General features: G+C 38.2%; 1 protein-coding gene across 3 annotated transcripts in view; it reads left to right on the top strand.

The window, feature by feature from the left end:
* Hmcn1 (hemicentin 1) overlaps nt 1–27,874 on the top strand; it is a 435,732-nt gene that overhangs the window by 254,634 nt on the left and 153,224 nt on the right. For all 3 annotated transcript variants that reach the window (XM_029475879.2, XM_021160385.3, XM_029475883.2), the window contains 11 exons: nt 578–772; nt 1,797–1,927; nt 2,076–2,223; nt 4,839–4,965; nt 6,435–6,589; nt 19,128–19,406; nt 20,012–20,293; nt 20,940–21,048; nt 21,885–22,054; nt 23,422–23,576; nt 26,821–26,944. In XM_029475879.2, the coding sequence (XP_029331739.1) occupies nt 578–772; nt 1,797–1,927; nt 2,076–2,223; nt 4,839–4,965; nt 6,435–6,589; nt 19,128–19,406; nt 20,012–20,293; nt 20,940–21,048; nt 21,885–22,054; nt 23,422–23,576; nt 26,821–26,944 (1,875 nt within the window). The remainder of the gene's footprint in view (nt 1–577; nt 773–1,796; nt 1,928–2,075; nt 2,224–4,838; nt 4,966–6,434; nt 6,590–19,127; nt 19,407–20,011; nt 20,294–20,939; nt 21,049–21,884; nt 22,055–23,421; nt 23,577–26,820; nt 26,945–27,874) is intronic.

The following is a 27,874-nucleotide window of genomic DNA, read 5'->3' as shown; positions in this document are numbered from 1 at the left end:
CATCCTCTTGTCAACGTCTTCTAAAGAACTGAACTCTTGACTTTTGAACAGATAAGATGTGGAAAAGGGTATGCAGGTAGTGGGGGTTCTTCCTATTTGCTAGCTAGAGCCTTTCCCCAAGGAACTATAGGCCACAAATTGCATTCTTTCTAAGTTCTGTGTGTTGGGCGTGTTCCTGGCATATTCCTGTAAGAGTACCACCACCTTTGCTGTCTTTACTTAACTCCTAGTTTCCCTACATATCTTGTCCATTTGATGATTGCACCTATATTTCACTCCTAATCACTACAGTAGTGAACTCACCAGGAAAAAAAAATGTTTTGCTTATAGTCTGAGTTTTCTGGTTAAAAGCAACTTTGATCAACTAGAAGCCACGAGTCTGAAAACTGATCAGGAGCTGGAGTCATTAACTAACTACCATTAACTGTAGTCTCTTTGCTTTTATCTTGGAAGTGGCACAGGACCTCAGGATACACATTAGAGTCATAGCAGGAAGTCTATCTTTTCTGAATGAATTTGATTTTTTTAAAACATTTTTCCTAATTCTGTTATAAAAAGGCTTTAATTTCCTATTTAGGTACTCCTAAACCAACCATCAAGTGGTTACACAATGGCAGAGAGGTGACAGGGCAAGAGCCTGGTGTTTCTATCTTGGAAGATGGCGCACTGTTGGTAATCGCTTCTGTTACACCACACAACAATGGCGAGTACATCTGTGTGGCCGTCAATGAAGCTGGGACCACAGAAAGGAAATACAACCTCAAAGTTCACGGTAAATGTTGATTAAAACACTAAAGCCAAATAGCTAAAAGTATGACTGTTTCTAATTTTTGCATATTTAAGTCCTTTGATCAATATATTATTGCTAAATCCTAGTATGTATGAATTAATATCGAACAGAAGGTAGAAAATTGGTTTGCACTTTTCATTGTTCAACATTTCATGCAATTTTTAGTTTAGACTTTACATCCCTCAAATTTTAAATAGGAGATAAAGATGCAGCATGAAAACCTGCTTACCCTGGTAAGTCATTCACATACTTTCTCCAGAGCAAAGCAATCAGTGTCACATACTAAGCTGGCATAGCTTCTCAGAGATTTCCTTAAGGCAAAAAAGTATGAAATCTGTATAAAAAGAATATAGATGATAGACTGTTATACCCACTCTATGTACCTGGGCTATCTCATTTAACAATCTATAGTATGAATTATTCTAGGTCTTTAACTGTTATCTATAACACCTTTCTGGATGAGTTCACAGGATTTATTTAACCTTTCTATACTAATATATTAGCATTATACTAATTAGTATTATACTAATATATTTGTAATGTAACAAGTATTCCTATTGTTACCAGGTTTCTTTTTTTTTTAACAACTATCTAAACTTTCAAATAAAATTTTGTACCTGTGTCATTTTGTGGGGGTATGTGGATTTTCAGTTTTGGTGACTATGGCTTTTATAGACACTGAGTGCTAGTGTGTCTCACTGTCAGGTAGTGGCAAATGCTTAAACAAATCTCCTAAGACTTTCAATATGCCAAGTAACTCTTCCTCAAAGTTATCTTAAATGTCATCCTGAACTTAAAACCCTGACATAAAACACACCATTATATCAGAATTTTTATTTGCAAGTGCATTGGCTGACACTTCTCGTTTATAAGAAAGGACATGTTTGCATATGACTACATTTTCTCTCCTTTCTTACCTTTGAAGTTTCTCTAAAGAACTTTGTGGAGCCATTGGGAGCACCTGCTGATCACAAGACTATCCAGTCATGATTCCTCTCTTTTGCAGTTCCCCCAGTAATTAGAGATAAGGAACATGTGACCAATGTGTCTGTGTTGACAAGCCAACTGGCCAGCCTCTACTGTGAAGTAGAAGGAACTCCGTCCCCTGTCATAACGTGGTATAAGGATGACATCCAGGTAAATGGAGACAGTCAAACATGCACAATTCCCTACCTCTGTACCTGAACGATTGCGAATTTCTTCTCAGTGATAACAAACACCACTTTTTTGTTCTCATTGTAGAGTTTTATTAGCTTTGGAAATAACAGTCCTTTGTCTCATGTAGGTGACAGAAAGCAGCACTGTTCAGATTGTGAACAATGGAAAGATTCTAAAACTCTTTAAGGTGTCTGCTGAGGATGCGGGAAGATATTCCTGCAAAGCAATTAATATTGCAGGCACCTCTCAGAAGGACTTTAGTGTCACTGTACTAGGTAAGGAAAAACTTCCTTTTAAAATAAACCTACATGCTACTTGCATTTCTTACTGTGTGCCAAATAGATATAAAATAAATTGATAGAACTACCATTTACATCATTATTTTAGTAGGTTGTTTTTTTCATCTTAGTCATTTATAATATCAAGATGGCTCTGACTCACATATCTCAAGATACCATGAACTTAAAAGTGACACAGTATATGTTAGCAGGCTTCTCTAGACAGTAGCTATATAGAGAAGTGGTTATTTAGATTCATAGGTAGCTGTGAGATACAGTGCAGTGCATTGTGGACATTTTTTGAAGCTAGCAGGATGCTTGAACTGGTGCAAGTCATGCACCTCTTTCTAGTGCTCTTTAATTAATTACTGGAACCTAATCAACCCAGGTTGCAGTCAGGGGAAGAGACTGTGGTGGGTGCTTCTGGCAGGAAGAGAAATCTGAAAGTGAATTATCACTATGCTAGATTATGATAAGAGTAATTTTAACTGCTGTCATTAGTTTAATTTTTAGCTAGTAAAGTTATATTTGACATTATAAGTTCACTTTGTTACAAATGTCTTTCTCTCTTTTCAATATTTTGTTATCAAAATAGGCATGTAATTTGTGTTTTTAGGTGAAAGTGAAGCCTAGAAGTGATATATTCATAAAAATTTGCATTCAGCAATACAAAAAAAATCAATTTCCTTTCTCTCCCCCAAACCTGAACTACATTTATGTTATTATTGTTTTTCCTCCCGTTGTATATGTATATGTGTGTGTATGTGTATATGATGTATATGTATATGATGTAAATGTATATGATGTATATGTATATATTTAGCCACAGGCTGTTTAAACAACCTTGGCAGTTTTTTTCCCTTACTGGTCTTTTTTCTTACTGTGCCTCCTGATGTTCACTCTGTCCATCCATGAATACCACCTGTGTCTGATGATTTCCAAATGCTCAGCTGCAGCTCAGGATTCTTGAGCACCTGGAGAAACTGTCTAGTCTTCACTGTCCTGTCTTTTTATATTTTTATCTACTTCTTAAATCTTTATGTTATTTTCAAGAGCATCTCACTAGTATCATAGGCTGGCCTTAAACTCACAGTCTTCTTCCCCCAGCCTCCCAAAGGCTGCAGTTATTAGAGCTGTGGTATGATGCCCATGTTCCCTTAGCACATTCTTTTTTTTTTTCATTAAACATAAACTTTAAACAAGAGTTTAGCACACGGTGGTGGGTCAATATTAAATGCTCAGGTTTGAATAGAACTGATGTGGTTCCTGAGCTAATGAAACGCTTGGCTTAGTGAGGAGATTAATTCAGGTATGCACCAGCACATGCCAGCACACAGCTGTGACTGTGAGAAGAACCCCATGTCATGGACAAGTGCTCGGATTATACGCAGCAGAGATTAACTCTGAGCTACCGACAATGTATCAGTATGACATTAAGGAAAGATATAAAAGCACTTCTCTCTGGAGTCATTTAACCAAGAGCAAGTCCAGGTTTGAATTCTCTATTTCATGTTCCCTATGTCTTCTATCTTCTGCTTGTCTGTTTCGTGAGTCTGAATCTATGCCTGCATTTGTGTCCATGTCTGTCTGTTCTGTCTGTGTGTGTCCCTGTGTGACTGTGTATGTCTCACTAACAAAGATCTGTCCTTAGCACATTCTTTCGAATAACTTTTTTTATGTGTTGCTGAATACCGTGGGGCTCTGTCAAACTGACAGATCCCAATGACTATTTTCTGCAGTAAATGTTGGGGTCTCTGAGTGACCTGCTTCTTGACCCTTCCCCTACTTTCTCCAGAGCTCCTGAAATTTACCCCTGTCCTATGAGTACTTCTTAGTTGTCTGCTTCTTTCCATTGTGTGGTGAAGGCATATTTTTACTTATGGTAGCCCCTTAACTTCCTTCCTATACCCACTCTTCACCAGTCTTATCCATTCTTCATCCAGCCACCAGTGAGGTCTTTACATAAATATTTTATCAAGCCACACCTCTTCCCCACTGAACCCCTGTGCTGTCCAATAATTTTATGAAGATAAATATCAGACCACTCATCATGAAACAAAGAGGGGGATAGATGGTGAGAAAAATTATACATGAACACATTCATTTGTATAACTCCAAGGATAAAATTGAGTATATTCTTTTTCATGTTGTATATCATACTCATACCAAGTTTTGTATAGATATTCCTCAAAAAAGATAAAAATGACTAAGGTAGACACGACATGCTAGGTAGAGTATGATTCACGGAGATTGATATTGCCCAGGCCATTCATTATTGTAAATGTGTAGCAATAATGCATTGGATCATATGAACTCTGTGGCTCAATTACATTCCATGAGTTTTGCACATGACTTACTATGCCTCAAAATGACTTCTGTTCTATCAATATGTTTGTAGGTAACTGTCCTGCTAACAAAATTCCATAGAAATATTCCTGGATTCGAAGTTAACATTTGGGTGCACAGTGTGATGTGAAAGAGAATTCTCATGAGATGTTTTGTTTCTGACATTAGACTCTTGTTGAAATACTTTGATAAGCAATAACTGCCTGCTTCTTCCCCAAATATTTGTTTTAAACCATATATATTATGATAAAATGTCTCTGTTCAAGTTCCACCCAGCATCCTAGGTGCCAGCTCCCCGAGTGAAGTCTCAGTTGTTCTTAACCACAACCTCACCCTGCAGTGTCCTGTCAGAGGCATCCCCTTCCCGGCTATTCACTGGTTCAAGGATGGCAAGTGAGTATCTTGTCTGTATTTGTTCAAGGGTGTAATTTATAGGATACAGATGTGTCAATGTGTAGCACCTACCTTCTTACTCATCACCTTAAAATATACATTATTTAATGAAAGAGTAACAATGTTGCTTTTTAAAAGTAGCCTCTTAATAAACAATCTTTCAGTAATATGCTCCAATTTTCAAATAACAAAGCGCTTTATAAATTTGGGGAATTTATTTTAGAAATAGATTATAATTATTGCGCACCAAAATCCTCTGCACATATATTATCATAAAATCTGATTCCAATGAAGAGGTAGTTATGCCTTTACATGGGATTGAGCTATTGAGAAGCAAAATGTGCTTGCAAGAATGTAATGTACATAGAGTCCGTCTGAATGAAGTAGGAAGCACAGACAGGAATTGCACTTCTTACATTGCAAGCCTCAAGGAAGGGCGTTGCCCACACTGTAACGACTACAGTGGCCTATAATGGCTCAGAGGTTATGAAGAGTATATCTACAGGTTGTGCTATAATTTCTAAGAAGGAATCTAAGGACTCAGTAACAGAGAGTCTACATTGGCTGTGAATAAAATATAGGAATTCATTTACACTTCCAAGAAATCAGTAAGGCAGACACCATAGGAAAAAATGAATTGGGACTATAAATGGGCAATTTGAAATATAATCACACAATAAGCACTAAAAGATTCTTCTCCTCAACTCACTGATGAATATAAATAGAATATAGTTTTGTTTCTCCTGAGTCATTTTTGAAAACCAAAGGTTTGAAAATACCAAGTGTTGTCTGGATCTGGGAAGTCAGAATACAGTTCTGGAGAGAGTATGAAGCACTGACCTGAGGGACAAGTTGTTGTAATGTTTTAAAATTGTAAAGTTCCCCTGCTGTGCTGGAGCCACACCTCCATTCTATAAGACTGAAGTGAACATGCAGGTCCAGCAGTAGCACATTTGCTGATAGTCTCTGCAATGTTGCAGGGGTAGATGAGCGAAAACTGGCCAATGCCAGACCTTATGAGATAGATAGATAACACATAAGTAAGACTGGAATATTCCACTTCAAGTAACCCCCAGCTACCAGACAGAGCACCAAGGAACGCTGGAGACTAGCACAGTGTTATTTACATTAAAGCTTAGATTTCTTCAGGGATATATTTAGGAATAAAAATTGTTGAGTGAAAACAGATGGATAAAGCCAAAACCGATTGTGACGAGAAGTCAGAGCGAAGCCTCCCATTAGTGACAGTACATCAAGAATGATTTTTCAATACTAACACCTGAGCATATTTAAGTTCTGTGTTACCTTTATAACTAATAATTAATAAAATGCCAATGTTTTATAAAGTCAAGTAACATATTATGAAATGTTCATTCTTTAAAAAAAAAATCTCCAAATGTGGTTTAGGACTTTTTGGAGGATCCAAGGATGGGAAACTAAAAATGGACCTATGAAAATATTTTTTTTAGGCCTTTATTTTTGGGAGATCCTAACATTGAACTCTCAGACAGAGGACAGAATTTACATCTGAGAAATGCACGGAGAAGTGACAAGGGACGCTACCAATGTACTGTGTCCAATGCAGCAGGCAAGCAAGCCAAGGATATAAAACTCACTGTCTATGGTGAGTGTGACTTTTCTCATGCTGATACCATTACAAAAACTTCAATTATAACTTGAAGACTGATGTTTATTCTACTGTTCATTGTCCTTTTTCTCTATAATAAATGCTTAGGAATGTTATACAAGTAAAGAGAAGGAGTCTGTCTACCTTTATGTTGTAAGCTTTCACAATGCATTCAGTTTTAAAATGCAGTTTATCCTTAGCTGTGGATTTATTCAAATTATTTAGTAATTTTAATATGGTAAACCTTTCCCTAATTAGTTGGTTTAAGCATAAATCAAATACTTGTGTCCTTTAAGTGTTAAAAATACTTTTAAAAAGTGAGTGTGTAAATGTACAAATCACACTGAAGCAACTATTACATCCACAGTTCAGTTGTTATATTTTCATCCAGCCTTGGCTTTTGTCCTGACCATGTGATAATATTTTTAATGCCATGTATTGTTCTATTATTCTCATTGATTATCCTAAATAATGTGTCTTAGTTACATTTCTATTGCCATGACAAAACACTGCGATCAAGGCAACTTAGAAAAGAAAAAATTTGATTTGAGGATTATAGCTCCAGAGGGTCAGAATCCTTAACCATCACAGCAGGGAACTTGGCTGTAAGCAGGCAGTGAGGGCCCTGAAGCAGAGAGAGCAACCTGGGAATAGCATGGGCTTTTGAACTTCACATCCCACTCTCAGTGAAACACCTCCTCTAACAAGGCCACGCCTCCTAATCCTTCCCAAACAGTTCCCTGAACTGGGGACCATATTCAAATATGTGAGCCTAGCCGGGCCATTCTCATTCAGAAAACCAAATAATATAAGTCCTCTTTTCACTAAAAATTTCAACTACTGATTAGGGTGATGAGCAAAGTCATTTTTATGAATGGAACCATGAAGTAGTGAATGGCATGCCACATACACAAGCTTACACAGTAGAAAAGAACAGAACTTTGTGCTAGTGGATCTTGGAATGTTTCCACTCCCTACACTACCGTCACCCTTCCATAGAGTGTATAGCACTTGAAGAAAGAGCCTCATACTTCAGTGCTGCCTTGATACAGGGTCCTTTCAGTCCAAAGTGGTCACCTACCCTCTTTCATGTTATACTAACTCATTTTTTTTCATATCACCTTCTGATATTCGCTTAGTTATAAGGTTTTGCTTCTTAGATATTTATTGCTAAGGATTCTAAATTTCATAATAAGACTTCTATTTTGCATGTCTCTATTTTGCTGGCTAATATAGAGCAGATCTAAAGACATACTGCCCAAATGACTAAAGGGTCTGATACTAAACTATGGCACCCAGTCATATGTGACGAATGAGAAGTTACTGAAGCCTGAGAGATGCTATAAAGATAAAATGTTCACTCAATATCAATGATGGTACAAAAACCTTGTGTGAGATATCTAGTTAATAATTTCATGATTTATGCTAAACTTGTATTTGAGATATATTGGACTAAGTAAAATGTATTGTTAAAGTTTATTTACCTGTTTTCATTTTATACTTTTAATGTGGCCTCTAGAGAATTTAAAATTACATATATGGCTTAAGTTATGTTTTTATTGAATAGCAGTTTCAGTAATTAATAAGAATGTCATTGTTAAAAACAGAAACACTTGTGTTTTTAACCCAACTCTGCCACTCACTAGTGTAGTGACTTCATATGAATTTCCTCACTTCTCTAAATTTCCCTTTTCTTAATGGAATTAGTAATATTCTTTCTATGAGAATAAAATACTAGATGTATTAGGCAAGTTTGTTTGACTTACAGTAAGGGGTCAATATATGCTTCTTATCATTGTCTAGCAATACCATTGCCTTAAAGATATCTATCTCTATCTATCTATCTATCTATCTATCTATCTATCTATCTATCTATCTATCTATCATCTATATATCTATATCTATATCTATATCTATATCTATATCTATATCTATATCTATATCTATATCTATATCTATATATAAGCTCTAGCACTTTCCTTTCTTTTTCTCTTTTTTCCTTTGTTTCTTTCTGGGGCTCACTTTTAGCCTTCCTTTACCTAAAACTCATACCTCTGATTACTAAGGGTTGAGATGGCTGATGTGTGCCTCAACACCTAGCTCAAATCTGCCTTGATTTGTACTTAATTAACTGTATTTGAAAAACTGTATTTGAAAATTTAGGTGTCTCTTTCAAGTTTTAGTATCTCTTTTGCATCAAAGAAATTATATTCAAAGCAGATTTTTAAATCATTTATGTGTAAAAATGGAAGCCTGTTGGGGAAATCTGTCATGAAAAGACATGTCCTCTATAAAAGTACCATCACTGGAAGATTAGCTGTATAGATGCCAAGTTAAACAAAAATGTTATTACCATCATTGCCTTCCTACTAAAACGAGCCACTGAAACAACACAGAGTGTCTCCCCCAAGGTGCTGTATTGTTGCCAGCATCTATCATGAATACAGTGTGGAGCTTCAATAAGACTTCTATTTCTGTGAGACTTGGGTTTATTCTCTTTGAATCCTCATGTTCATACTGTGTGATGCCCTCAGGCACCCACAAGAGAGAGCTTCTGGGATTCTCTAATTGAAAGGCAATGCGGTATTGAGACGTTCTGAGTATTGTAAGTCAGGAAACAATATCCTTTCTTTTCTAGCAAGCTGCCCTGTGCCTTCAAGTGGGTAGCCTTAAGGTTACTTTACTTCATTTGTGAAAATGTAAATATCACGAATAAAAAAAAATACCCACAAGTACTATACTTAAGTAACTGAGAATAATGTGTATGTAGATTTTAAATTGAGAGAATTTTTCAGCCTAAAATTGACTTATTTGTTTTCCTTACTTACATGCTCATATCTTCACGTGAGGATGGGCAACAATAGAACTGAGTGTGAGCCTTGTATCTAAATAAGCAAAAAGGGTGGGGACATAGTAATTTGAAAAATCTGTATGGAAATGCACTACTACAGGAGCTTGCTAAGGTATGAATATAGATGTATAAAGAGGGTTTAAATGAAGTTACCCTATAATGAAGAGACAACATCCAACTAAATATCACATACTAGCAAATAAAAATCCCACTTCCAAGATGGGTTACTTTTTTTGCGTTGTTGGCCAGCGGTTTGCCATAGAACCTCCAACGTTATAGGCTATTGCTAACGATCTTGATTACTCTTCAAAATCTGATGATAAGACCCTGTTCCTGAAGACACCTCAGATTTGATTCATAGAACATGAAGGAATCAATCTGATACTAACTTGGAAGCCACATCCCTACTGACTATGATGATCGAAGGTGCTATGCATGATTCTAGAAGGGCAAAAAGAAATTATCAATGTCACCAGTTGTGAGTCCTGCCAGCTACAGTAACAACTAGCCTGACAAACTATGCTCACTGTGTAACAGTGTCACAAACATGGCAGTAACCAACCACTTTCTGGTTCTGTTTGGATCTGAGGCTTCTTCCATGGGATGGAACTCTACAATCATATCTATTACTATTCTGCTAAATGGATGTGGTATTAAAACATGCTGTATCCATAGATCTCTTAACCATCTTTAGATTAACTCTACTTATAATAGATGACAATTAATACAAAGACCTTCAATAGGTTAGCATATGGAGAATAAAGACTGTGGATTGCTCAAGACTAAATGAGATGTATATATCATACTCTTTCACACAAGACTCAGAAACCTTCCATGAAGAGAGGAGGGAGGATTGTAAATACCAGAGGTGGTGAATACCTTCCAGAGACAATGTTTTATATGTAGAATAGAACAGTTGCACATATGAACTCACAGCAGTTTTGACAACATACACAGACCTTCAGAAGTTCAAGGCAGACAAAATCTCAGTATAGCACTTGGGAGAAGGAAACAAAATTATTCAAGAGGGCTGGTTTTTTTTCTATCATCCAAATTGATGGCAAATGTTGATATATTATTGATGACTGGTAATGAGATTTTATCTGATGCATCTTTGAAGATGTGATTCTCATACAATTCACAGGTTCTGCTCAATACTGAAGTTACTTTCTTAACATGGCTTTTTTTATTAGGAATTTTCTTCATTTACATTTCCAGTGCTATCCCAAGGGTCCCCCATACCCCCCCCGCCACTTCACTACCCACCCAATGCCACTTCTTGGCCCTGGCGTTCCCCTGTACTGAGGCAGATAAAGTTTGCACGACCAATCTCTTTCCACTGATGGATGACTAGGCCATCTTCTGATACATATGCAGCTAGAAACACGAGCTCTGGGGGGGTACCGGTTAGTTCATATTGTTGTTCCACCTATAGGGTTGCAGATCCGTTTAGCTCCTTGGGTACTTTCTCTAGCTCCTCCATTTGGAGCCCTGTGATCCATCCAATAGCTGATTGTGAGCATCCACTTCTGTGCTTGCCAGGGCCCGTCATAGTCTCACAAGAGACAGCTATATCAGGGTCCTTTCAGCAAACTCTTGCTAGTGTGTGCAATGGTTTCAGAGTTTGGAGGCTGATTATGGGATGGATCCCTGGATATGGCAGTCTCTAGATGGTCCATCCTTTTGTCTCAGCTCCAAACTTTGTCTCTGTAACTCCTACCATGGGTGTTTTATTCCCAATTCTAAGAGGGGGCAAAGTGTCCACACTTTGGTCATCATTCTTCTTGAGTTTCATGTGTTCTGCAAATTATATCTTATATCTTGGGTACTCTAAGTTTCTGGGATAATATCCACTTATCAGTGAGTACATATCATGTGAGTTCTTTTGTGATTGGGTTACCTCACTCAGGATGATGCCCTCCAGGTCCATCCATTTGCCTAGGAATTTCATAAATTCATTATTTTTGTTAGCTGAGTAGTACTCCATTGTGTAAATGTACCACATTTTCTGTATCCATTCCTCTGTTGAGGGGCATTTGTGTTCTTTTCAGTTTCTGGCTATTATAAATATGGTTGGTATGAACATAGTGGAGCATATGTCCTTCTTACCGGTTGGAACATCTTCTGGGTATATGCCCAGGAGAGGTATTGCGGGATCCTCCAGTAGTACTATGTCCAATTTTCTGAAGAACCACCAGACTATTTCCAGAGTGATTGTACAAGCTTGCAATCCCACCAACAATGGAGGATTGTGCCTCTTTCTCCACATCCTTGCCAGCATCTGCTGTGACCTGAATTTTTTTTTCTTTTAAGAAAAATTTTTATTTAATATAATTCCATATTGGGGAAATTTAGAAGTGTCAATTGTTTTGACAGGACCGCCAATCATCAGACCAATTAAACAGAAAAGCTCAGAGTTGGTTGCACCAGTTACCATGGCTAAGCATAGGAATTCTAAATGACTCAAAACTGTCTCCGTGTGCACAAACAGAAAACAACACTTAAAGGAAGTTTATTATTACGGTGACCTGAATTTTTGATCTTAGCCATTCTGACTGGTGTGAGGTGGAATCTCAGGGTGGTTTTATTTACATTTCCCTGATGATTAAGGATGCTGAAAATTTTTCAGGTGCTTCTCAGCCATTCGGTATTCCTCAAGTAAGAATTCTTTGTTTAGCTCTGAGCCCCACTTCTTTAATGGGGTTATTTGATTTTCTGTAGTACACCTTCTTGAGTTCTTTTTATATATTGGATATTAGTCCCCTATCTGATTTAGGATAGGTAAAGATCCTTTCCCAATCTGTTGGTGGCCTTTTTGTCTTCTTGATGATGTCTTTTGCCTTACAGAAACTTTGCAATTTTATGAGGTCCCATTTGTGGATTCTCGATCTTACAGCACAAACCATTGCTATTCTATTCAGGAATTTTCCCCCTGTGCCCATATCTTCGAGGCTTTTCCCCACTTTCTCCTCTATAAGTTTCTCTGTCTCTGGTTTTATGTGGAGTTCCTTGACCCACTTAGATATGACCTTGGTACAAGGAGATAGGAATGGATCAATTTGCATTCTTCTACATAATAACTGCCAGTTGTGCCAGCACCATTTGTTGAAAATGCTGTCTTTTTTCCACTGGATGGTTTTAGCTCCCTTGTCAAAGATCAAGTGACCATAGGTGTGTGGGTTCATTTCTGGGTCTTCAATTCTATTCCATTTGTCTACTTGTCTGTCGCTATACCAGTACCATGCAGTTTTTATCACAATTGCTCTGTTGTACAGCTTTAGGTCAGGCATGGTGATTCCATCAGAGGTTCTTTTTTAACTGAGAAGAGTTTTTGTTATCCTAGATTTTTTTGTTATACCAGATGAATTTGCAGATTGCCCATTCTAATTCCTTGAAGAATTGAGTTGGAATTTTGATGGGGATTGCATTGAATCTGTAGATTGCTTTTGGCAAGATAGACATTTTTACTATATTGATCCTGCCAATCCATGTCTCCATCTTCTGAGATCTTCTTTAATTTCTTTCTTCAGAGACTTGAAGTTCTTATCATAGAGATCTTTCACTTCCTTAGTTAGAGTCACTGTATTTTATATTATTTTTAACTATTGAGAAGGGTGTTGTTTCCTTAATTTCTTTCTCAGCCTGTTTATCCTTTGTGTAGAGAAAGGCCATTGACTTGATTGAGTTAATTTTATATCCAGCTAATTCACTGAAGGTGTTTATCAGGTTTAGGAGTTCTCTGGTGGAATTTTTAGGGTAACTTATATATACTATCATATCATCTGCAAAAAAGTGATATTTTAACTTCTTCCTTTCCAATTTGTATCCCCTTGATCTTCTTTTGTTTTCGAATTGCTTTGGCTAGGACTTCAAGTACAATGTTGACTAGGTAGAGAGAAAGTGGGCAGCCTTGTCTAGTCCCTGATTTTAGTGGGATTGCTCCAGCTTCTCACTATTTACTTTGATGTTGGCTGCTGGTTTGCTGTAGATTGCTTTTATCATGTTTAGGTATGGGCCTTGAATTCCTGATTTTCCAAGACTTTTATCATGAATGGGTGTTGGATTTTGTCAAATGCTTTCTCCACATCTAACGAGATGATCATGTGGTTTTTGTCTTTGAGTTTGTTTATATACTGGATATCGTTGATGGATTTCCATATATTAAACCATCCCTGCATCCCTGGAATGAAACCTACTTGGTCAGGATGGATGATTGTTTTGATGTGTTCTTGAACTCGGTTAGCAAGAATTTTATTGAGTATTGTTGCATCAATATTCATAAGGGAAATTGGTCTGAAGTTCTCTATCTTTGTTGGGTCTTTCTGTGGTTTAGGTATCAGAGTAAATGTGGCTTCATAGAATGAATTGGTTAGAGTACCTTCTGCTTCTATTTTGTGGAATAGTTTGTGAAGGCCTGAAATTTGATCTTCTTTGAAGGTCTGATAGAACTCTGCACTAAACCCATCTGGTCCTGGGCTTTTTTTGGTTGGGAGACCATTAATGACTGCTTCTATTTCTTTAGGGGATATAGGACTGTTTAGATCATTAACCGGACCTGATTTAACTTTGGTACCTGGTATCTGTCTAGAAATTTGTCCATTTCATCCAGGTTTTCCAGTTTTGTTGAGTATAGCCTTTTGTAGTAGGATCTGATGGTGTTTTGGATTTCTTCAGGATCTGTTGTTATGTCTCCCTTTTCATTTCTGATTTTGTTAATTAGGATGCTGTCCCTGTGCCCTCTAGGGAGTCTGGTTAAGGGTTTATCTATCTTGTTGATTTTCTCAAAGAACCAGCTCCTCGATTGGTTGATTCTTGGAATAGTTCTTGTTTCCACTTGGTTGATTTCGCCCCTGAGTATGAGTTTTCCTCTTACAAATGTATTCATTGTGTCCCATAAGTTTGGGTATGCTGTGGCTTCATTTTCATTAAACTCTAAAAAGTCTTTAAGTTCTTTCTTTATTACTTCCTTGACCAAGGTATCATTGAGAAGAGTGTTGTTCAGTTTCCACGTGAATGTTGGCTTTCTATTATTTATGTTGTTATATTGAAGATCAGCCTTAGTTCATGGTGATCTGATAGGATGCATGGGACAATTTCAATATTTTTGTATCTGTTGAGGCCTGTTTTGTGACCAATTATATGGTCAATTTTGGAGAAGGTACCATGAGGTGCTGAGAAGAAGGTATATCGTTTTGTTTTAGGATAAAATGTTCTATAGATATCTGTTAAATCCATTTGTTTCATATCTTCTGTTAGTTTCATTGTGTACCTGTTTAGTTTCTGTTTCCACAAACTGTCCATTGATGAAAGTGGTGTGTTGAAGTCTCCCACTATTATTGTGTGAGGTGCAATGTGTGCTTTGAGCTTTACTAAAATTTCTTTAATGAATGTAGCTGCCTTTGCATTTGGAGCATAGATATTCAGAATAGAGAGTTCCTCTTGAAGGATTTTACCTTTGATGAGTATGAAGTGTCCCTCCTTGTCTTTTGATAACTTTGGGTTGGAAGTCGATTTTATTCAATATTAGAATGGCTACTCCAGCTTGTTTCTTCAGACCATTTGCTTGGAAAATTGTTTTCAAGCCTTTCATTCTGAGCTAGTGTCTGTCTTTTTCCCTGAGATGGGTTTCCTGTAAGCAGCAAAATGTTGGGTCTTGTTTGTGTAGCCAGTCTGTTAGTCTATGTCTTTTTATTGGAGAATTGAAGCCATTGATATTAAGAGATATTCAGGAAAAGTAATTGTTGCTTCGTATTATTTTTGTTGTTAGAGTTGGCATTCTGTTCTTGTGGCTGTCTTCTTTTAGGTTTGTTGAGGGATTACCTTCTTGCTTTTTCTAGGGTGTGGTTTCTGTCCTTGTATTTTTTTTTTCTGTTATTTTCCTTTGAAGGGCTGGATTCGTGGAAAGATCATGTGTTAATTTGGTTTTGTCATGGAATACTTTGGTTTCTACGTCTATGGTAATTGAAAGTTTGGCTGGGTATAGTAGCCTCGGCTGGCATTTCTGTTCTCTTAGTGTCTGTATAACGTCTGTCCAGGATCTTCTGGCTTTCATAGTCTCTGGTGAAAAGTCTTGTGTAATTCTGATAGGCCTGCCTTTATATGTTACTTGACCTTTCCCCTTACTGCTTTTAATATTCTATCTTTATTTAGTGTATTTGTTGTTCTGATTATTATGTGTTGGGAGGAATTTCTTTTCTGGTCCAGTCTATTTGGAGTTCTGTAGGCTTCTTGTATGTTCATGGGCATCTTTTTCTTTAGGTTTGGGAAGTTTTCTTCTATACTTTTGTTGAAGATATTTGCTAGCCCTTTAAGTTGAAAATCTTCATTCTCATCTACTCCTACTATCCGTAGGTTTGGTCTTCTCATTGTGTCCTGGATTTCCTGGATGTTTTGAGTCAGGATCTTTTTGCATTTTGCATTTTCTTTGATTGTTGTGCTGATGCTCTCTATGTAATCTTCTGCACCTGAGATTCTCTCTTCCATCTCTTGTATTCTGTTGCTAATGCTGGTATCTACGGTCCTAGATTTCTTTCCTAGGTTTTCTATCTCCAGAGTTGCCTCTCTTTGGGTTTTCTTTATTGTGTATACTTCCCTTTTTAGGTCTAGTATGGTTGTGTTCATTCTCATTGGATGTGCTTTCCTGTTTTTCTTTAAGGACTTCTACCTGTTTGGTTATGTTTTCCTGTTTTTCTTTAAAGACGTATAACTCTTTAGCAGTGTTCTCCTGTATTTCTTTAAGTGAGTTATTAAAGTCCTTCTTGATGTCCTTTACCGTCATCATGAGATATGCTTTTAAATCTAGGTCTAGCTTTTCATGTGTGTTGAGGTGCCCAGGACTGAGTGAGGTGGGAGTGCTGCATTCTGATGATGGTGAGTGGTCTTGATTTGTGTTAGTAAGATTCTTACATTTGCCTTTTGCCATCTGGTAATCTCTGGAGTTAGTTGTTATAGCTGTCTCTGGTTAGAGCTTGTTCCTCCCATGATTCTGTTAGCGTCTATCAGCAGACCTGGGAGACTAGCTCTCTCCTGAGTTTTAGTTGTCTGAGCACTCTCTGCAGGCAAGCTCTCCTCTTGCAGGGAAGGTGCACACAGATATCTGGCATTTGGACCTGCCTTCTGGCAGAAGATGAAGGCCTGAAACAGGGCCTGTCCAGAAGCTGTTAGCTTCTGTAGTCCACACTCTCACCTGCACAGACTAGTCTCAGAGGGATCTGGGAACCAAGATGGCTTCCCAAGGTGTTCCGGCAAAGCCCTCTTGGGTGGGGAGGATACCTGTCCTCTAGCAGGGAAGGTGCCCAGATATCTGGAGCCCAAAATGGGGTCTGCCTCACAAGCTGTCTTCTAGGCACCTTAGGGGTGTCCTCCATCTCCTTGCCCAGGTGACCCGGTGCCGGCACCGACCAGAAGGGGCTTGTGACCCTGGTCTTATCTGGGGGTTTTCTGCTTCACTAATGCTGGTCCCCTGTGATTGGAATGGAGCAGAAGTTGTGCTCCACTCACCGGTGGTCCTAAGATCGTGTGGAGAGTCCTCTCAGGACCTTGGGGGAGTCCGCCGACTATGCGCCCAAGGTGACCTGGTGCTGGCGCCAACCGGAAGGGCTTAACATGACTGTTACTGAATACATTCATTTCCAAGAAAGAATTTATAACACTTGATTGTACTCTTTTGATATTTGCTTTTTGGCATTCCATTACAAATGGGCAATTAATCAATTCTAGTTAAAAACTATATGGAAGATTCTGTATCAAGAATAAATAGGTATGTCTGGGATATGGACTCTTGCATCTATATCAAACATTGGTAGAATAGTTGTTTGGATTCAGAAGATAAAATAAAAATGTGGGTGAATAAAGATCTCGGTTCTAATGTGAACTTTTGACAGCCCAAGAAATGTATTAAGTAGCCTTACACTCCTTGAGTTTGAAAGAATCAAATAACCACTACAATACTAATATTGCATATTTAGTGTCTTGCATTGTAATTTTAAATTGAAATGAATGAAAAACACCATTTAAAACAAAATGAATTTCTAAAGCTCTTCAGCACTTGGTAACAATATTTAAACGTACCTCTTTTCATCGAGAAAGAAAAGGACATTTAGTCTCTTCCCTGAACTTAACAAATGAAACATCACCTATGCCAAGGCAGGCAGCTGCTGTATGCCTGGTTATTCAGTTCTGCCTCTTGGGATGGTCACAGGATTACTGGTGTCCATGTCACTAACAACAAATAAAACACACCATTGCCACCAGGGACTCATTAACACACAGCCATTCTGCACGAAGGACTTGTTAAGAAATGATACAGTCACAGTGCACAGATGTTTAAACTCCACACATCTAAGCTCTGGACAAGTCACTAATTCTTTTCTTGCTTCCATTTTATTTTATTTTATTTTTTTAACCATCAGCAGTTGTGACAAATCTTAGCAAATTCCAGTTCAGATAGTGTTGCTTGGAATTCCTGAGGAGGATTTTTGTCAATATTTGTTCTACACAGATTGTTTTTAGTGACTAATCCTTCACTTGGCCAAACTTTGCATTGACTCCCCAGATAAGCCAGGACAGCTTAGCAATAGTAATATCTGTCATTGTGTCAAAGGCAAGAATAGTCAACAAAATAAGTAGCCCTTTGAAACCGACTATGCATAACGCCCCAAGAGTCATCATGTCCTCCTTCATTCTCACTGGAGTCCTAACAATCATCAACTGACTTTCTCTGGATATATCTCTTCAGCTCTCATAATTTTTTTCTGAGAATTTATTTTTTAAAAATATTTTTATTAAATATTTTTTACATTTATTAAATTCATTAAATTATTTTCTTTATATTCCAAATGTTGCCCCCTTCCCAGCCCCTCTTCCCAGAGTTCTTGACCCCATCCCCTCTCCCCTTTGTCTCTGAAAGGGTCTCCCTCAACCCCTCACCCAATTACTTCCTGTCCCCCACCCCAGCATTCCCTTTCCTAGAGGCATCAAGTGTCTACATGATTGGGCTCATCCTCTTCCACTGAGGCCAGACAAGGTGATCCTCTGCTACATATATGCCAGGGGCCATCTACAAGCCCATGTATGCTCTTTGGTTAGTGGCTTAGTATTTTGGAGCTTTGAGAGGTCTAGATTAGTGGATAATGTCGCTCTTCCTATAGGGTTACCATCCACTTCAGTTCCTTCAATCCTTCCCATAACTGTTCTACAGGGGTCTCTGATCTCAGTTCAGTGGTGGACTGTTAAGTATTTGCATCTGTCTCAGTCAGCTGCTGGTAGAGTCTCTCAGAGGACAGCCATGTTAGGCTCCTGTTTGCAAGCATAAAATAGCATCAGTAATAGTGTCAGGTTTGTTTGTTTTTCCTTTTTACTCTTTTGATATGATTTTTGAACTTTAATTTAAAGACTTTGGTTTGTGTTGCTTTGTTTTTGTTACTAACTTGCCTGGCTACTCTAATATGATCTAGCTCACAAGTGACTGAAATATCTGTGACTTTGCTGTTGTTCTGAAATCTGGAGCCAGAAAGGAAAGTGGTACAGACAGTTTGGACTTTGAGATCTAGATAATCAACTCTAGATGACCACAGATTTACTGTCATTAATACACATTTTCATTAAACTAAAAATGTAGGCAACCATAGCATTTACTATCGTGATTCAGATGTTAAACTTACATTTGTTTTTAATCTTTTTTAGTTCCACCTAGTATTAAAGGAGGCAACGTTACCACAGAAATATCAGCATTGCTCAACAGCGTAGTTAAACTGGAATGTGAGACACGGGGGCTCCCAGTGCCTGCCATTACTTGGTATAAGGATGGCCAGGTAGTCACATCCAGCTCACAAGCACTTTATATTGACAAAGGACAACTTCTCCACATTCAGAGAGCACAGGTCTCTGACTCAGCAACATACACATGTCATGCAGCCAACGTTGCTGGAACAGCTGAGAAATCATTCCGTGTTGACATCTATGGTAAGGATATATAGATATCTTTGAGTGCTTTATTTTTTTTCTTTTCTTTTCTTTTTCTTTTCTTTCTTTTTTTTTTTTTTTTGGTTTTATGAGATAGGGTTTGTCTGTGTAGCCCAACTCACTCTGTAGACCAGGCTTTCTAATATTTTGTCATCTAACTGCTTCACTAGTGAAGCCTTGGTGTGAGTTTTTTTTTCACAGTATAGAGATAAGAATTGGAAGATTTTGTTATAATACAGAAAAATATTTATAGAAGCTAAGGTTAGCAAAACTTAGTTTATTCCTTTAACCTCCAACCCTTTCATTTGAAACTTGTAGCATCTTAACCATTTGGTTTTCAGCAATAAGGAAAAGTGATTGTTAGGAGTAAGATCACTCTCTGTGCTTTGTCTTTTGTTAGCCCAGTGATCCATAGCATTCCAGAATAAATAGAAGAGTTGTAGATCGGCTGAACCAAGAAATTCTTCCCTTACCAGCTTAGAGGGAAACAGGCACGTAGGAAGTTCCAGTGGTCAAAGTGTATGAGAAAAAGTTTCTTTTTTATTTACTGTTCTTTTATGACTGGGAGAAGGACTATCTGAAATATTACTATTTTTCCCTCTCAGTTCCTCCAATAATCGAAGGTGACTTGACCACTCCTTCAAATAAGCAAGTCATTATTGGTCAGTCATTGATCCTGGAGTGCAAAGCTGCTGGCAACCCTCCTCCCATTCTCACTTGGTTAAAAGATGGCGTGCCTGTGAAAGCCAGTGACAACATCCACATCGAAGCCGGTGGGAAGAAGCTCGAAATCTTGAGTGCCCTAGAAGTTGATCGGGGACAGTACATATGTGTAGCTACCAGTGTGGCAGGAGAACGGGAAATCAAGTATGAAGTTGATGTCTTGGGTAAGTACGGATACCAGGGCCTGGACCCTCAGACTCACAGTGCTGGATTACTAAACACATGTTGGATTATGTACTAATAATGCAATCTGAGTTCAGGTATAGTGGACTTTTCAAGTTCGTTCAAGTGGTTGGGTTCTCAGTAGAGTCCCCTGATCTGAAATCCATGCAGCTCATCACTGATTTTAATGACTGTGCTTTGCTCTTGCCAGGGCACTCTCTTAACTCTGTCCACCACGGGTTGCAGTGAGTGACAAGGTGCACTTTTGTCATATCCACTGTGTCCAACTGCAGAAAAGAGTTTTTGGACCGGGACAAATTACCTTGCAATCTTGAGAGTCTATAATTGAAGCTGAAGGTTCTTATGTGGATGTTATTATGAAAATAAACAGTATGAAACAAGGATAAGCTTTACATTAGCATAGCATCTATGGCACTGTAGTGTGTGACAGAGAACATTTCCCAGTGACAGAAGTACATTTATCCTGGCAAGTGCTTATTGTAAAAGGCATATATCTTCAAACCCCTTGAGTATTAAACTCCTGTGAATGATATCAACTTTCTAAGCGACTACTTCGAGTCATTTGATATAGACATTTCTTTGCTTGTTACAGTCTGTCTTTTTGTTTTGATCTGTCTTTCTTTTTAGTGCCACCGACTGTGGAAGGAGGAGAGGAAACATCTTACTTCATTGTGTTGGCAAATAACTTACTGGAGCTAGACTGTCAGGTCTCAGGCTCTCCCGCACCAACTATCATGTAAGCATTTTGGTATGTCTTCTAAATACCTCTCTCACTTTTTAATATAAGTGTTTGGAGTTGTCTGGAACGATTTTTGACATTGAGAAGTATCAGTTCAAAATCCTCTTCCTCTTTGAGAAGATGTAGTCTCTATATAAAGCAGCTGGTTCTTGGTACTCCAAAATGACATATGAGAACTTGGAGAAAGTTCTATATATTACCTCAGAAATTCTATTTTTAGTCAGAAGGCATAGAGTATTAAGCACTAGGAACATCAGATCGCCCTGAGGCACGGACATGTGTAACAGACTACCAAATAAAAACAATAATAGAAACATATGGGAAATGGAAGAGCTCAAAGCATTCTTAGATTCTTTTTCTGATTGCCTGTCTCCTTTAACGTTCTCAAAGCATACAATTTACTATTCTAAAGTGGTATGAAGCATGCAAAAGAATATTTGGATGACTGTGGTTAATCAATTATAAAATGATAACCACCCAAAGTATAAAACTCTATGATTTCAGTATTTGATTTACAAACATTGGAAGCTCATTTGCATCTCATTGATTAATATTAATTAAATATTACAGTGCACAGTCTCATTTGTTCCTTTTTGCAACCTAACCTGACTGAAGGATAATGAACTTATTATAGGTTTCTTAAGTTCCAACTCTCTGCCAGTCTCTCCGAGAGACCATTTCCTTTTGATTTCTTCTCTCCGTATTTATTTTATAGCAGTCAATTAGGAGATTAGGTGAATGAATAGCAGGTAGTAAATATAGCATGCACACAACTTCTAGAAAAATGCTTATATGCAATATGCATATAAATTACTTTTTGCCTTTTTTCATAGGTGGCTAAAAGGTGGTCAGTTAATTGATGAAAGAGATGGATTCAAGATCTTACTAAATGGACGCAAACTCGTTATTGCTCAGGCTCAGGTGTCAGACACAGGCCTTTACCAGTGTGTGGCAACAAACATTGCAGGGGACCAGAGGAAGGAGTTTGAAGTGACCGTTCATGGTATGCTAAAGAAGAGATGGGTGCAGTACATTTGAAACTACCCTGGGCTCTATTCATCATCTAATTCAGATGGGAGTTAGAGTCATCTGGAGAAATCTTGAGTTGTGTAAAGTAATGCGAAAAGGGCAGCTGTCATTAAATATGGCAGATTCTCTTCCTGGTGCAGAGATTCATCCCAAGTATCATGTGAATTTGGTTAGACAAAGGTTAAGTGTTAGCAAGTGTATTGAATGGGGTGTCAAAGGGTGGTGAGGGAGAGAGAATGGGAGAAAAGAGGAAGGCAGTAACTTCCCAGTAAATGGGGTTATGTCAAGCTTTAAAGATTTGACCCAAGCAGGAATGATTATAAACAGTGTTTTCCAGAAGCAAGGCTTAGGGTACAGTTGCAGGCTCCAGGAACATAAGTACATTCACAGAACTGGCCCATACTGGTTATGACCATGAATCTAATGACAAGAACAAACCTCTGCCAGGGCATTATGTGTCCCTCTTGCCAGCAGAACTTGAGAAGGAAGGGACTGGAACCAGAAACTGAAGAGCCATTTGGATGCACAGGAGAGGAATGTGAATGTCAACTACATTCTTCCTTCTGTCTCTGTAGACTCTCTTTTAAATTTTGTTTTTCTATGTCCCACAATTAAACACAAACAAATCTAGTCCCCAGTCTCAATTCCAGATTCTGTAGAGAGAGCTAAAGAGCTTCAATCATTTGATGCTTCAATCATTTGATGACTCAGGTTCAGTCAGCCTTCCTAGACAAATGTGAAGCTAGTTTAATGAGGGCACTTCAGAGAAATGGATATTAATTATCAGTTGAGAAAAGAAGCCAATAGATATGAGTCAAATGTACATGTGAGGTATCAGCAACCATAGGGACATTTTGGTTATTTGAATAATTAAGACTCAGAATTAAGAATGAGTGTTATCTAAAATGGCCAAAATTTATAATTTAAATGTAAGATAAAGTTGTCTCATTATTTCTGAAATAAATTATTTCTGTCTAAATTAATATTTTAAATACTTAAATCAATATTTAAGTTATTTATCTAATTATTTAATATTAATGTTAAATTATTATTTTTAAAATTTTAAAGTTTCAGGTCCCTTTACATATTTTAATTTTATTAATTCTTTGAGAATTTTATACAAGCATATTATATAACTTGATCACACACATCCATTTCTTCCTCAACCTCCTTCCAGATCCATCCAACACACATAACCCAACTTTATGCCTAGAGTTTTCTTTATCTAACCCAGAGTTCTTTTGTGCTGCCCATATAAGTGTGGGCACCTCACACATGCTTTGGCTTCTGTGACATCATTGGCTGTGGTTTTCATTCTCTCCCATCCTTCTTTGCATCCAGTTCCTCCAACAATCAAGTCCTCAGACCTTCCTGAGAAGACTGTGGTGAGATACAAGCCGGTTACCTTGCAGTGCATAGCCAATGGCATTCCAAACCCATCCATTACATGGCTAAAGGATGACCAGCCTGTGAACACTGCCCATGGGAACCTCAGAGTGAGTATAAGATACTGAGCCAGGTTCAGGCAGCTTCATAGGTCTTGCTAATTCTGTCATCTCATTCTTCTTTAGTTATAGACTTTCCTAGAGGGCACAGTTGGCAGAAATTTGGTTAAAATATGTTTTCCTTCATTTCTTAATAGAATTAAATAACCCAACTGATAGAGATTTTAGTATAGAAATTGATAGTTTTGATTTATGCCTTCCAAAATTGATATCAAATGAATTAAAATTATTTCTGTCTAAAACGCTGACTGTGCCCTCTTGGCATTTAATTATGTCTTAGTGAATATTTAAAGAATTAGAAACTAGGTAAACAGTTGAGCAGATGACAGATTTCTAACCATATTAAGTAACTGATGTGCTTAAATATCAGAAACAGCTAAACTGGGTGGTATAAGTGAGTATACTCAGTTATTCAGAAGCCTAAAGCAGGAGGATTGATATTCTAGCCTACTGTGGCTACAGAGCAAGTTTGAGCCTGCCCTAAGCAAGCTCATGAATCCCTATCTTGAGTTCTTTCTCTAATAGACATGATACAGATGTCTGTTTGCTTATTAAGTCTGCTCCATATCTGGTAGAATTAAACTTACACCTCTGTATGAAAGAAAACTCAGCATACAGACTTCAGATGTAGTCTAGGTAAATGATTGTTTATCTTGGATACTGATAGAAATAGAGAGAGGGGGGATGGGGAAGGGAAGGGAGAGGGAGAGAGATTCATGAGCTCATCATACAAATGGTTTAAAATTTAATGACTATATTAAAGAGGGAATATAGAGAGGTCCAGACAATCTAATGAGAAAGCCTTTGGACAGAATTCTGAGGATCAAGTGGAAAAGAAAGACGCAGCTAAGAGTGTGGGTATGGACAAACACCTTAAGAAGAGCGTGCTCTCTCTTCAGGATCTGAATGCAGACAGTGGTCCGAGGAGGAGAGGAAAGGAAGACAGGCGCTGGCATACAGCAGTGGCGAGTGTAGGAACCACTTACACAATACTAACTTCCTTGTCTTTGCAAAAGCAATTGGAGGCTCAAAGAGTTTGAACTGAGGAGAGGTGTGAGCAGGCTTACACTTTAAGTAAAGTCACACACTACTCAACATGGATGATATATAGAAAGAAAGACAATTCAGTACTTTCATCACTGAATAGACATCATAATATACCTCCTCAACCCTAGATGGCAGAGCCTAGGGTACACTTGGACTTGAAAGTACATGACATCATTTGTATGGGACATCCTTGGTGAAATCACTGCTATATATACTACATGGCTAAAGTCAACTTGCATCCTTCCTGAAAAATTTAGTTGGTGAGCTAAGACTTGATATGCAAAATCTGTTAGAACCAATTTGCATTTCTCTAGGAGACAGGTAGAAATTTGGTACTGTACACTAGTTACAGAGAAGAGGATAATTTGATACAGTAGTCAATTCATTGAAGATTGATGACAGTTTCTGAAAGATGAGAGATGCAGGAGGCGTTTAAGGAAAACTCCTGAGATGGTAAACTACAAAATTACAGGGCTGAAACCGACCACCAGTGAGATGGGACATTCTAGAAGAGCATAAGGGAAAGTATTGTGATTTTAGTTTCAGGCTTCTGGAGTTCACATCACACTGGTGGAAATGGTGGACATGTCAGTGGGTCATTGTCAGTGGTTGTGGAGAGCAGCGGAATGATATGGCTAGTATTGGCACACTGTTAATATTTCAAACTTTGGGCACAAATAAATAAACCCAAAGCATAAAGAACTCAAAGGAAAGATGAGAGATAAAGCCAATGGAAGTGTCAAGAAGTTGTGGCATTAAAAGCCAGGTGCAAAATTATAGGGGTGAAAACATATGCACTGCTTAGTGTGACTGTACAGCTTGACTGGAAAATAGGTTAGCTGGGAATTCACTTGAGACCATGGAGAGATCATTTGGGGTTGGAATGTGGTGAGCCCAGAGGGCTGTGCTGAGTTCAGATTTCCTCCTGGGCTAAGTGGGGAGCCATGAATGAGGTTTGAAAGCAGACTAGGGAAGGGATCAAATTTCCATCTTAAATAAATTATTCTGGCAACAGTGTGTAAGATAGATTAACAACTGGGGAGGTTGGCGACACTGGAGCATCATTTAAGAAACCATCATAATCCCACAGTGGTAGTGGACGTGGAAAACAGGAGACCTGAGACACACGGCTGTGGTATAATTAATAGACGTCAACATGGGTGCCAAAACCCAGATGACTGGAAAAATTGTGGGCGCCATTAAGCAAGACTGGGAAAATCCAATGACAAGTCAGTTTTAGGAATATGAGGAATAGTTTACAAACTTAGTTCTGGACAGTTTGCATGATAACCTGTCCTAATACTATGAGCATAGAGCTCAGGAGACCAGTAGAGGCTAAGGCTGTAAATTCAGATGTGTGCTTCGTCTTTGTTTTTGTTTTTGCTTTTTTAACCAAAGTCATGGGATTGGATGGAGTTGCAATTCATGTTAGTGCAGCAAAAAGAGCAAGCAGTTTCTACAAAATAATGGCCTAGGGGAGCCTGAAAGTAAGAGTGGAGGCATACTCTATCTTTAATGCCCAGTGAGTACAGACCATCAAGAAGTCAGGGCACCCAATGCTGTGGATGGTAAGAGAGATTATGTATTTAACTGCAGAGACTACTGGGCAATGCGATTAGATCTTACTGGTGACTATGGAACAGTCAGTTTTAAAATAATGACCTCTGATTAACCAGCTTTAAAGTGGCAGAGGCCTGGTTGCAATGGATTTAAGGGAGGGATATGGAGAGAGAAAGAATTTATCGGCATTCCTATTATTCATATTTTATAACTTTTACAGTTTTTCTGGCCCCTGTAACAATTTCATCAAAAGGGATTGTTGCCTTAAAACCATTTATGAAGTGTTAAATAAATGTGGTCATGTTGTTTTTTTTTTTTTCAGAGAGTTTAAATTTTCATCGCATGCTTTACAGTCCAGTCTCTTATTCAATGGGGTTTTATGATTATACCAGCAGGCCAGCCTTAAGTCATTTTATTTTGTGTCTTCAAATGAATAAGAATAAGTGTTTAAAGCAAATTAGCCTATTTTCTTATTCATAATGAAGTGCTCTAGTTCTCATATATTGAGTTAACTAAGATATAACACTACAAGTAAACACTACATGTTTAAGTGAACTTTTCTATCTCAGTGAATGGTTTTTTTTAAATCTAAACACAAAATACTGCTATACTTTCTGTCCCCAATTAGATACAGTCTTCTGGTAGAGTTCTACAAATTGCCAAGGCTCTTTTGGAAGACGCTGGTAGATACACATGTGTGGCTACCAATGCAGCTGGAGAAGCACACCAGCACACTCAACTGCATGTACATGGTAAGAGCATCTTTACGGCTCTCTCTTGAATGTGTGTATGCATGTGTGTGAGTGCATGCAGGTGGGGGTGTGCACACATGTGAGCAAACACCAGTAATATGTGAGTCACAGATCAACTACCAGTGTCATTTCTCCTGTGCTACCTTGTAAATTATTATTATTTATTTTAAGTTTTTGAGAATGTAATACATGCATCTTATATTCATATCAATGCACCCCTCCCTTTCCTACCTCCAACTCTTCCCATGTCCTCCTACTCCCTAATGACCTCTTCTATAATGATTGATCAGCACATGCATAGACTGAGCCTGTATAATGTGACTTGTATGTATCTACTATTGCCATTTTCCTAAACTGCCTTGCTTTTTGAGATAAGGTCTCTCACCTGGCCTGATACTTGCTGATTAGGCTAATCCAGCCAGCCAGCCTGGAGATCAAACCAGCAGGATGATAAGTAGTCACTAGCATTCCCACATTTACAACTCTCTTTAATGGTGGTTGGTAAGTACAGGAGACAAGGGAACACAACATTTCTTTTTTTTTTCTATTTTTATTAGGTATTTTCCTCATTTACATTTCCAATGCTATCCCAAAAGTCCCCCATACCCTCCCCCCCACTCTCCTACCCACCCACTCCCACTTTTTGGCCCTGTACTGGGGCATATAAAGTTTGGGTGTCCAATGGGCCTCTCTTTCTAGTGATGGCCGACTAGGCCATCTTTTGATACATATGCAGCTAGAGTCAAGAGCTCCAGGTACTGGTTAGTTCATAATGTTGTTCCACCTATAGGGTTGCAGATCCCTTTACCTCCTTGGGTACTTTCTCTAGCTCCTCCATTGGGAGCCCTGTGATCCATCCAATAGCTGACTGTGAGCATCCACTTCTGTGTTTGCTAGGCCCTGGCACAGCCTCACAAGAGACAGCTATAT

Source organism: Mus caroli, unplaced genomic scaffold (genome assembly GCF_978045245.1).
Source record: "Mus caroli unplaced genomic scaffold, Mus_caroli_1 scaffold_1, whole genome shotgun sequence".
NCBI lineage: Eukaryota > Metazoa > Chordata > Mammalia > Rodentia > Muridae > Mus > Mus caroli.
Note: the sequence above shows the minus strand (reverse complement) of the source record. Positions and strands in the feature narration are given on the sequence as shown.